This window comes from Dama dama, chromosome 1, assembly GCF_033118175.1.
Source record: "Dama dama isolate Ldn47 chromosome 1, ASM3311817v1, whole genome shotgun sequence".
Lineage (NCBI taxonomy): Eukaryota > Metazoa > Chordata > Mammalia > Artiodactyla > Cervidae > Dama > Dama dama.
The window spans coordinates 46,573,152-46,584,689 of record NC_083681.1 but is presented as its reverse complement, the minus strand read 5'-3'; the positions used below and the strand labels follow the sequence as shown (position 1 = coordinate 46,584,689).

The following is an 11,538-nucleotide window of genomic DNA, read 5'->3' as shown; positions in this document are numbered from 1 at the left end:
TATTACAGTCTATATAATGACCCCACGAAAAACAAATAAACCACTTGGCTGCTCTTGTATCCACCCCCACCTCTTTGAAGACCCTCAAGCCTAGAGCTGGTCATCTCCAAGTTCTCCCCAGCCAGCCAATTCCTCTCTGGATTGCTGCCACAAGCAAGCTCCTGCTGTCTGCCTTCGTCTGGCCTCCTGCCCATGTTAGAGGGAAAGGTCAACTGCAGAGGGATGTGACAGACTCAAGCTAGGCTTGGGTTCCCAGTGCCTTCCCCACTCACCCCACCCTAGACACCCCTCTGTCCATCCCACTCTATGCCTCCTGAGGTGTCTACAAGGTGTCAGGAGCCTTTCCATCACTGCCCCGTCCCTATGGGCCCAGAGAACAGATCCGGACACTGGATACAAACTGCAGTTTATTAAGGCTCCAGAGTGAGAATTGGCACTTGATTCTGGGCAGGGGCAGGGGTGTCAGTGGAACCCAAAGGAGCTGGGCCCGAACAAAGTTGCAGGGGCTGCCCCTACTCCCCTACCCCCCAATAAATAAAGTCTCAGCTCCATCTCAGGGTGCTGGCACAGGGCAAAAAGCCCTCACTGAGGGGAACCCCGGGGGTGCTGCCTCCTTCCTCATCTCTCTCCCTGCGTCGGACCTGGCCACAGGTCAGTGCCCAACCTGGCCTCACGGTACTGGGGCTCTGCCAGGGCCGGGACAAGACGTGAGACCCGCCCCTGCTGGAGGACTCTGGGGTGGGGAGCTGGCCTCCCCAGTGGCCAATCATGGTCCGAGGCTGCCCGGGCAGGCTCAGATGGGGCCTGCATTGGGGACACTGTGCGCATCCCAGGTCGGGGCCCGTTCCGGGCCACACCTAGATATGGAGCTCGGTGTCGTCTGGTGGCTCCAGGCCAGACTCTGCGCTCAGAGCTGAGGCTGAGGGGCCCTGGGCCACCCCGAACGGTGAGACGACGGGTGAGCGAGTGGCCAGAGGAGACAGTGAAGGTGAGAAGCTGGGGGACATGGCCGCCGAGGACAGGGAACCTTCATGACTGATGGGGGAGCGGTGAGAGGCTGGTGGGAAGACGGCCCGGGTTGCGGCTGTGCTGGCTGGCTTGGGGGGCACAGACTTGGCTCCTGGGTGGGCCACGGCAGTGATGAGGGGCGGTGGGTCAATACGGGGCGCCGGGGGACACGGCCGAGCTTCATCCTTGAGCCGGGCGATCTCTGTGAAGACGCTGGCCAGCGGCTGGAACTGAGGGCACCAGCTCAGCAGGTAGTCCCAGTTGTAGCTGCCACGGAGCTCTTCCTCACCGGCCACAATGGCTGTCAGCGCTCCCGCCACACAGGGCTTGCCATCTGCTGGAAAGCCATAGTCCCCAGTAGGGGCGGGGCTTAGGCCACAGCCCCCCAGGAAGGTGGTGGCAGCGGCTGGGGGGCCGTCTTCCCGGTACAGAGTGGCCCCTGCACCCGGCAGCAGCAGCCCTGCCTTACGGCCTTTATACCAGGTGTCAGGGGCAGGTGGCTCGCAGGAGGTGTCACTCAGTCCATCTGCATCCTGCTGGATGCCGGAGTCAGGGCCGCGGGCAGCCAGGGAGGAGGCCACACTGGCCACGCGGGGGAATTCGTTGATCATGCGGATCTCGTCATCTTCCGCAGCCTCCGCTGAGCCTCGGCCGCTTGAGTGTGAAGGGTCCAGGGAGCCACCGCGGGGGTAGGGTCCTCCAGCTCCTGGCCCACCATAGCTGGGGAGAGTCTGGTGATACAGGTGCTCTGAGGGCGGTGGGCTGGGTGGCTCTCGGCCCAGCTTCTGCAGCGAGCCGCTGGCCAGGGGTGCCGCCTGGGACATCGGGCCAGGCGCTGCCTCAGCTTTGCGGCTCCGGGCCCGCACCAGTCCCAGGACGAGGGCTGCCAGGGCAAGCACCACCACGACTCCCAGAGAGGCCGCCACAGCCCCCACCAAGAGCAGGTTGAGGTCAGGGGCCAGGCCCAGCGCAGTGTGGGTGATGTCCACAGTCACGGGCACCGTGGCGCTCCGAGAACCAGGCAGAGGCCCCCGTGCCACCACCTCCAGCCTCAGCTCTCGCGGCGCCTCGCGTCGGGTCCGGCCCCCACCCCCGGAGGTGCCTGTTCCGCTGCCTGGTGCCCGGCTGTCCACCCGCAGGTACAGGGCACCTGTAGTCTGGTTGATACCAAAATAGGGTGACGAGGCGGCCAGCGAGTACAGCACCAGGCCGTCAGCACCTCCATCCTCGTCTGTGGCCTGCACGTGACCCAGGCTGTGGCCACGCCGCGCACCTTCTGGCACCTGGAAGTGGAAAGCTGGAGCCAGGAACACTGGGTCATACTCATCCTCACCAGTCACCAGCACCGACACGGTGACTGAGGCGGACAGGTTCCCAGCATCTGTAGCACCCACCAGCAGCTGGAAGCTGCCAGTGTGCTCGTAGTCAAAGGCCACTCGTGCCCGCAACTCCCCAGTTGAGCTGTTCAGCGCAAACGCCTCGCGGCCCTCGGGCCCCGGCCCAGCCTCCAGCAGGCTGTAGTGGAGCCTTCCGAAAGCCCCGGCATCCCCATCGATTGCATGCAGGGTGGTCACGAGAGTGCCTGGAGGCTGGTTCTCAGCCAGGCTGGTGCTGAGCAAGCTCAGAGGGAAGGCGGGCCCGTGGTCATTCACGTCCTGGACCTCGATGGTCACTGGTGCCAGAGCAAAGTGTGCCCCGGCGGGGTCGGCAGCCTGCACGACAAGCTGATGTCGAGCCTGGGTCTCACAGTCCAAGGCGCGGGCCAGTCGCAAGTCTCCGGAGCTCTCATCCAGCTCAAACAGCCCCAGAGGGTCGCCTGAGCTGAGGGTGAAGCGCACAAGGCCATGGGGGCCTGGATCCGCGTCGGAGGCCTCCACGTGCAGCAGCTCGGCTCCCACAGGCGTGTCCTCAGGCACCGCCACACGGTAGGCCGCTCGGGTGAAGACAGGTGGGTTGTCGTTGACGTCCAGCACGGTGACGGTGACTGGCACAGCCGAACTTCGAGGTGGCTGCCCCCGGTCAGTTGCCGCCACAGTTAGGTTGTACTGGGTGAGGCTTTCAAAGTCTAGAGGCTCAAGTAACACCAGGCAGCCCAGGGCCCGGGGGCCTAGTCCATCACCCTCCCCAGCCTCTGCCAGCCGGGGTTCCAGCTGGAAGACTCGGCCCCGGTTGCCACTGACAATGCTGTAGTCCACGGCGGCGTGGCTGCGGCTGCCGTCGGCGTCTGTGGCCTCCAGGGTGAGCAGGGTGGAGCCGGGCGGCAGATCCTCAGTCACAGCCACACGGTAGTGTGGTAGTGTGAAGCTCGGGGCGTGGTCGTTCTGATCCTGCAGCTGCACGTGCACTGTGGCGCGGGCGGCCCGACCCGGCACTCCATGGTCTCGGGCTTCCAGCACCACGTCCACCATGCCTGGCCCTTCATGGCCCAAGGCCACTGTCCCCACTGTTGTGAACAGGGTCCCTGAGATGAAAAGGGAATGAAGAGAAATATGCCATCAGCAGAGACTGTGGGTGAGTAGAATGACCCTCTAGGGACAGGGAAATGGCCTTGGAAGTCAGACTCCAGGGAGTGGCCTGTGTGCTGGGAGATTATGGAATGGGCTCCAGGATTCAGGGAATGGCTTCTAGACATGCAGTCAGGACAGTGCTTAAAACAGAGACAAAGGGGGACTTCCCTGGTGGCCCAGTGGGTAAGAATCCGCCTGCCAATGTAGGGGACATGGATGGGTTCGATCCCTGGTCCGAGAAGATCCCACAGGCAACCAAAGCCTGTGTGCCACAGCTACTGAGCCTGCATGATGCAACTACTGAAGCCTGTGTGCCTGGAGCCCATGCTCCGCAATGAAAGAAGCCACCACAATCAGAAACCCATGCACTGCAATGAAAAGTAGCCCCTGCCCACTGCCACCACACAAAAGCCTGCAAGCAACAGTGAAGACCCAGCACGGCCAAAAATAATAAATTAATTAATGTAAAAAAAAGATACAAAAGGGGGAAAATGTCCTCTCTAGGTCAGAGATCTAGGAGTTAGGAGTTCAGGTAAGAAATTCTAGGGATGAGGTCAAAATATGGCCCAGGACAGTCAAGGAAAAGGGGTAGACACCAAGAAGGACACACCGTTGTTGGGGTCAATGCTGAAGCCCTCAGCAGGGGAAGCCAGGTGGTAGGAGACGTGACCGTTGGCACCCGAGTCCCGGTCAGTGGCCGAGACAGAGAGAATGGCACTGCCCGGTGGTGTGTGCTCAAGCAGCATGACCTGAGGTATAAGACAAGGGTTTACAGCTGAGCTTCTCAGCTGCCTTGCTGCTCACTCAGCCTGTGTTCTGTAGCTTGGTCCCATGAGCTCTGCGTGGCACCCGTTCCAGCTTTGAGCCCTTATACCCCTCATCGAATTGCTCTCCTTCCCCCATTTCTGGGCCCCGAATGCAGAACCTGGACACAGTTCTGAGGACTTAGAAGGCTGGTTTGAGATGGGACCTTTATATCCCCCCAAGCTCTGTCCCCAAGTCAGTTCCAACATACAGCCCACCCCAGCTCCTTCTAGCTTTGTCACTTCCCTCCATCATGAACAACCCTGGGCCCAGAGGTGGGAGACGGGCACCTGGTAGAGAGTCTGTGAGAAGGCAGGTGCGTTGTCATTGACATCATCCACGAGCACTGTGAGGTTGGCTCGGCCCTCGTGAGGCCCGTCGTGTGCCAGGAGCTGCAGGTGGTAGCGGTCGCGCTGCTCAAAATCCAAGGGGCCGGTGAGGGAGAGGCGGCCTCCATAGCGGCCGACACTGAAGGGATCCTGGGGCCCAGAAGGGCTCAGAACATACCACAGCACTGGTCCTGAGTCCACATCATTCCCCGTTACCTGTGCGATCTCCGAGCCCAACAGTGCATCTGCAATACGTGGCACCAGTGTGTTTGTTATAGTCACAGACAGTCCTGGAGCCCCATAGTTGGGGAATAATGCTTCCCTTCCGCCCTTTATACCTCTCACTTGACCCAGTCCTCACCTTCTGACACTCGGAGCTCCCAGGGCTGGGGGATGGTGGGGCGATTGTCATTGGTGTCGATGACCATCACCGTCAGGGTAGCTGAGCCCACCAGGGCTGGGCTTCCTCTGTCTGTGGCCATCAGCACCAGCCTGAACACAGAGCACAATCAGGGGGTGGGGTCTGGGATAAGCGATAACCCCGGGCAGTGACAGGAGGGCTCAGGACAGGTGGCAGGGGTGGAAGCAGGGAACTCAGGATGTGGCCTAGGGATTGAAGGGGATTTAATGCAGGACTCGAAATTGCATGGACCCAGGAAGGAGTCTCAGGGTCTACAGAGCCAAGCTTCACCGTGTTTCGGCCCAGATCTCGCGGTCCAGGATAGCTGTGGTGGTGATAGTGCCCGTGGCTGGGTCTACATGGAACAATCCCCGGGCTGGCTGGGATGCGGCCAGACTGTAGGAGATCTGTCCACTGGGGCCTTGGTCCAGGTCATCTGCTTCCACCTGGTGGGAGTAGGAGGCTGCTGGCACTGGGCTGGTGGCAGACAAAGTCTGCCCAGCCCTGCCCCCATCTTCCGATCACACCCCACACCTGCAGCAGGGGTCCCTCCAAGGGCCTGGACTCTGGCAGGAAGGCCACGTAGTGGGGCTGCAGGAAGCGGGGCGCGTTGTCATTGGCATCTTGCAGGGTTAGGGTCAGCACGGAGAAGGCATAGGCTCCTCCACTCTCCGCCTGCAGCACCAGTCGCAGCCGTGGGTTTGTCTCAAAATCCAGCCCCTCTGCTGAGCGGACTGTGATGGCTCCTGGGGGAAGGCAGAATGGATCACTGACAGACCTCTTGCTTGCCCTAGCGCCTCTGTCTCTGAGGCCCACCACTCCAGGGCAGCCCCTCCTCAACCGGAGTCTCCTGAGGCCCAAAGAGGAGCTCCTCCAGGAACTTGTCCCCCAGAGTCCCCTGCTCCTGCCCTTACCTGTACTAGGCTGGATGGAGAATGTCCCTTTCTCATTCCCACTGAGAATGCTGTATATGATGGGTCCACTTGAACCCCCTGCATGGGTAGCCTTGGGGGAGACAACAGGAGTCCCTAAAGAGAGGAGGGCATTGGTTGAAGTGTGAGCACTAGACTGAGGGAGTTTGGGGAACATTTTCAGTGAGCAACCCCAGCCCATCCAGGGATACAAAGCAGGGAGACATGGTTAGGAACCCACCTGGGGGCGCATTCTCACGGAGCATGGCTTCACTACTGGCCCGGGGAAAGCGGGGTCCATGCTCAGACTCCCCCTGCAGCCCAACAATGACCACACCAGTGGCAGAGCGAGCTGGACGGCCAAGGTCAGTTGCCACAATGAAGAGGACACGCTCTCGGGGGCTCAGAGATACAGGGGAGCGGGACACACGGATTTCCCCAGTGTAAGAGTCCACGGTGGTGCCAGGAGGTGGTGTGCCTGCCAGCCGGTACAGGATGGAGGCATTGGCACCAGCATCACGGTCTTCAGCTCGCAAGGTGGCCAGAGGCAGAGTTGGAGTGCTAAGGACAGGGCCGGGGCGGGGCAGGCGCAGCCTCAGGGGACTGGTGGGGAAGGTGGGCGTGTGGTCGTTGACATCACGCACTGTGATGGTGACGGGCACCGTGGTGCTTAGGGGCCCAGCAGCTGCACTGTCCACTGCACTCACTGTAAACGCATAGCTGGGACACTGCTCTCTGTCAAGGGAGGTGGCTGTGCGCAGTTCCCCGGAGCTGGGCTCTAGCAGGAAGGCTCCTGCTGCACCTGTACCCAGGTAGTAGGTCACACGACCATTGGCCCCAGCATCAGGATCATGAGCCTGCAGCTGCAGCAGCAGGGTCCCTGCAGGTGCATCCTCGGGCACTTCCACAGAGTAGGCGGGCACAGGGAAGGCTGGGGCATGGTCATTGGCATCCAGCACTGTCACTGTCACAAGCAGTGTAGCACTGAGAGCTGGCTGGCCTCCATCCCGGGCTTCTATCTGCAGCTGGAATGTCGGCTCCACCTCCCGGTCTAGTGGCCTCATCGTGCCAAACTCCCCAGAAGCTAGGTCCAGGACAAAGGCTCCTGAGGGGTCCCCATCTGCAGAGAAGGGCATGCACACAGAAACATACATGTGTCAGCCCATGGGAGAGGGGGTGACTTACAGGCAACGGAGAAGAGAGGGAGAGAGAGAGGGAGAAGGGCAGGAGAGGGAAGGTGGAATAAAGGCAGAGAAACAAAGAGAAACACAGAAGGTAAAGAAAGAGACTATAAAGTAGTTTTTCTCAAAGTGTGGTCTGGGGGCCCCAAGGATCCCCCTGAGACCCTTTTGGGAGTACATAAGATCAGAACTATTTTCATAGCAATACTAAGACATTATATGACTTTTCCATTCTCATCAACTCACAAATGCAGACTGGAGTCCAGATGCTACATGACATGTGATGATGTCATAACTTGGATGGTTAATGGAATGTGTGCTTATGTAATGTTGTGATTTCCAGAATATTCCAGGTAGAAAGTTTAAAGCATAAATGTGTTTTCATAGATTCACTCCCTTTTTGTTAGCTTGTGTTCAGTCATACCTGCTTTAATCTTTGCAACCTCATTACTGTCCAACAAAATGGACAGTAAATCTCCTTGGGCCTATGCAGAAATACAACAAGTAGTATGCTTCATCAGCTTGTTTTGCAATGATATTTTAAAATGTTCTGTTTTAATATCAAATGCAGTAAATAATGATATGTATTTATTATAAATTTTATACATTCAATTATTATATCATATTTTATTATATCAATAAATGCTGATATCATATAAACCAAAGTTCTTTACAGTTCTTAAAAATTAAGATATAAGGGTTCCTCTGTCCTACACTGTTGGTGGGAATGTAAACTGGTACAGCCACTATGGAGAACAGTTATCGAGGGTCCTTTAAAAACTAAAAATAGAGATACTATATGATCCTTCAATCCTATTTCTGGGCACATATCTGGAGAAAAATATAGTCCAAAAGGATACACGCACCCCTCAATGTTCATTGCAGCACTGTTTACAGTAGCCAAGACATGGAAGTAACCTAAATTTCCATCCACAGATGAATGGGTAAAGAAGAGGTGGTACATATATACAATAGAACATTATTCAGCCATTAAAAATGAAATAACGCCATTTGCAGCAACATGGATGGATCTAGAGGTTGTCGTACTGAATGAAGAAAGTCAGACAGGGAAGAGAAATATATATCACTTATATGTGGAATCTAAAAAGAAATGATACAAATTAATTTATTTACAAAACAGAAATAGATTCACAGACTTAGAGACCTTAAAGGGGAAGCGTGGGGAGAAGGGACAGTTAGGGAGTTTGCAATTGACATGTACATGCTATTGTATTTAAAATGGATAACCAACAAGGACCAACTGTATAGCACAAGGAACTCTACTCAACATTATGTAATAACCTAAATGGGAAAAAAATTTGAAAAAGAATAGATTACATGTATATGATAACTGAATCACTTTGCTGTACACCTAAAACTATCACAACATTGTTAATCAACTGTACTCCTGTATAAAATAAAAAGTTAAAAAAAATAATGTTAAGGTTCCTGAGATGAAAAGGTTTCAGAACAACTACTCTCAGGGAGAGACAATCAAGAAAGAAAAGATACAGGAAGATAAAAAGAGACAGAGGGAGATCAAGTACTGGAGGGGCATAGAAAGAGATGCCTGGAGACCCCGAAACATAAAGAGAAGGAAAAGAGGACCCAGGCACACTGGGTCTGGGACACAGGCCAACAAGAAGTAGCCCTGGGCAAGTAGGTGCGGGAAGGTTCTCACCCAGGATGCGGTACTGCAGCTGCCCGTTGGCTCCCACATCTGGGTCAGAGGCCCGCAGCGTGGTAAGGGTCTGGGGGTCCTGGCCCTCGGGCACCTCCAGGGAAAGATGAGCACTCCCAAAGGTTGGGGCATGGTCATTCTCATCCTCCACAGCTACTCGCACTGTGACATGGGTCAACAGTGGAGGTGAGCCCCCGTCCCGGGCATATACTGTTGGGAAGCAAAGTCAATGAGATTTATCCTGCTCCCATGGAGGAATCCACACCACATGTGTTCACTAGGTGTACACAAAAATCAGACAATGTCCACCTTTTTACACCCCTTGTGCACACAGGCACACATACATATATGTGCTGTTGTAACAGGAAAGGCACTAAATGAGGTAACAAGAGATCTGGGTTCAAGTCCCAGCTCTGCCACTTCCAAGCTGTGTTAGCCTGAGCTAACCTCTTTGGTACTCAGTATCCATATATGCCTCTGTTAAATGGCTACAGTGTAATCTGAGGGAATCCTAGAAGGCACAGCTGTGACATTATGTATTTGAGAGTTAGTGTAATCACAGTGGTGACAGCCTAGAAGTCAGTTTACCTTGTACTCTGACAAACTCCCCCAAAGGATTAAAAATACAAGCTGTGCTGTAAGAGGTAGAAGTTTCTTGAAGGTACTTTGGGGGTCCTGCCTATGTAACACTGGTGTTTATGCCATCTCAGGCTTTGGGGAGCCTGTCAGTGTATACCTGTCAGGTTGATCTCCTCCTGCTCCTCCCGATCCAGGGCCCGAAGAGTGGTAAGGACCCCAGTGTCTGGGTCCAGGGAGAAGTTTTCGCCAGAGATGCCTCCATAAGTCACTTGCCCATTGGTCCCTGACGAGAGCCAGCGTGAGGGAAGATCACATGGTGAATATACCCTTTCTTGACCCAGTCTCTCCTTTTTCCAACTCATCCCTCCACGCTTACCCAGATCTGGGTCGGTTGCCTGCAGAGTGAGCAGAGATGTTCCAGGCGGGCTGTTCTCCCTCAAGAGGACGCTGTACTCCTGTTGTTGGAAAGCGGGTGCCTCGTCGTTGACGTCGGCGACACTGACAGTCAGAAGCTGCGTGGCCGAGCGCGGGGGCGAGCCGTGGTCGGAGGCCACCACAGTCAGAAGGTACTCGGCTCGCTGTTCACGGTCCAGAGACCGCACCACGGACAGCGCTCCTAGGTGAGCGGTAGGGCAGGTTGGAAGGAAACACTCGCTCTGTATTAGCATCCTCCTCGTCCCCGTCCCTCCCAGCGGTCCAACTCACCGGTGCTGGGGTGTAGCCGGAAACAGCCGTCTGCGCCAGCTGCCAGGCGATAGGACACCCGTGCGGCCTCGCCCAGGTCGGGGTCCCGGGCTACTACGTGCAGCGCCGTGGGCCCGGGCGGCTGATCCTCTGGGAGGCGCACACGTGACGGTGAGGCAAAGACTGGAGCGTTGTCATTCTCATCCGTGACAAAGACGCGCGCGGAAACACGTGCTGTGCGGCGGCGGCTGGCGTTGGCGGGCCGGTCAGTGGCTTCCACGAGCAGCAGCAGAGCGGGAGTGGTCTCCCGATCCAGGCCTCGCGGGGCGCTTAGCGCCCCGGTGCGCGCGTCCAGGCGAAGCGCGGGCGCAGGCGGCTCCTGGCGCAGCAGGCGGTAGCGCACATCGCTGTTGGGGCCGGGGCCGTCGGCGTCGGAGGCGCGGAAAGTGTACAAGGTCGCGCCCGGCTCGGGGTTCTCCGGGAGCGCCAGCGCCAGCGGGTCGCGCGCGAAGGCCGGCGCATGCTCGTTCTCGTCCTGCACGCGCACCTGCACTCTCAGCAGCCGCGCGCCCGCACCTCCCGGCCCCTCGGCGCGCACCGTGAGCGTGCGCCAAGCCGGACCCGCCTCGAAGTCCAGGGGCCGCGCCAGGTACAAGCGCCCCGAGGCCGCGTCCAGCGCAAAGGTGCCCTCTGGGTCGGCGCCGCCCACCAGTGTGTAAGTAAGGGCGCCCACCCCCGCCTGCTCCGGCGGCGCCACGGAGCCCAACAGGGAGCCGGGCCGGAGCCCCTCGGCTGCTGTCACGGTCAGCACGACAGGCACAGGCGCCACCGGGTCTGGCTCTGAGGGTTCCGGTGGAGGCTCAGCCGAGCGAGTGGAGGGAAGCACCTGTTGTGGACCCGGGAAGGAGGACGCAATCAGGGGGACCCAAGTAAAAGGGAATCTGGGCTGGCCTGCTGAGTAGCAGGGGGGGCGATCAGAGTAGCCTGTCTAGAGGAGAGGGCACAAGGGCTTAGGAAGATGGCGCTCTGGGAGGGGGTGCCCACGTTGGTGGCCAAGGAGACCTGGACAGATTGGAGAAAGGGCAGCCATACCTGCACGAGCAGCTGGAGGCTGGAGCTCCGAGGGGGGCTGCCTTGGTCATGAGCGCTCAATGTCAGCACGTAGTGTGGCCGCTCTGCTCGGATCAGGGGTGCTGCGGTAAGCAGCTCTCCCGAGTGAGGGTGCAGAGAGAAGAGCTCTGAGCCAGGACCTGGGGACGGGCAGAGCAAGGGTGAGGGCTTCCATTCCAGAGCTGAGCATTATCATGAGGACAGGCCATCCACTACCATCACCCTTCTCTCCACTCCCCATATACCAGTTAGCATGTACAGGATGGTTCCATTCTCCCCCTCATCTGGATCCTTGGCCTGCAGAGTGGTCACCAATGTTCCTGGAGGCACACCATCTGGTACCT

General features: G+C 57.6%; 1 protein-coding gene across 2 annotated transcripts in view; it reads right to left on the bottom strand.

Moving 5' to 3' along the window:
• Positions 1 to 389: 389 nt before the first annotated feature.
• The window catches only part of DCHS1 (dachsous cadherin-related 1), a 37,201-nt gene continuing 26,052 nt past the window's right edge, over positions 390 to 11,538 (bottom strand). For both annotated transcript variants that reach the window (XM_061148338.1, XM_061148347.1), the window contains exons 8-21: positions 11,440 to 11,536; positions 11,177 to 11,334; positions 10,106 to 10,970; positions 9,777 to 10,016; positions 9,558 to 9,683; positions 8,822 to 9,031; positions 6,201 to 7,079; positions 5,963 to 6,076; positions 5,583 to 5,794; positions 5,340 to 5,494; positions 5,010 to 5,140; positions 4,610 to 4,893; positions 4,126 to 4,264; positions 390 to 3,469 (exon numbers count right to left, since the gene is read on the bottom strand). In XM_061148338.1, coding sequence (XP_061004321.1) covers positions 858 to 3,469; positions 4,126 to 4,264; positions 4,610 to 4,893; positions 5,010 to 5,140; positions 5,340 to 5,494; positions 5,583 to 5,794; positions 5,963 to 6,076; positions 6,201 to 7,079; positions 8,822 to 9,031; positions 9,558 to 9,683; positions 9,777 to 10,016; positions 10,106 to 10,970; positions 11,177 to 11,334; positions 11,440 to 11,536 — 6,222 coding nt within the window. In that variant the 3' untranslated portion in view covers positions 390 to 857. The remainder of the gene's footprint in view (positions 3,470 to 4,125; positions 4,265 to 4,609; positions 4,894 to 5,009; positions 5,141 to 5,339; positions 5,495 to 5,582; positions 5,795 to 5,962; positions 6,077 to 6,200; positions 7,080 to 8,821; positions 9,032 to 9,557; positions 9,684 to 9,776; positions 10,017 to 10,105; positions 10,971 to 11,176; positions 11,335 to 11,439; positions 11,537 to 11,538) is intronic.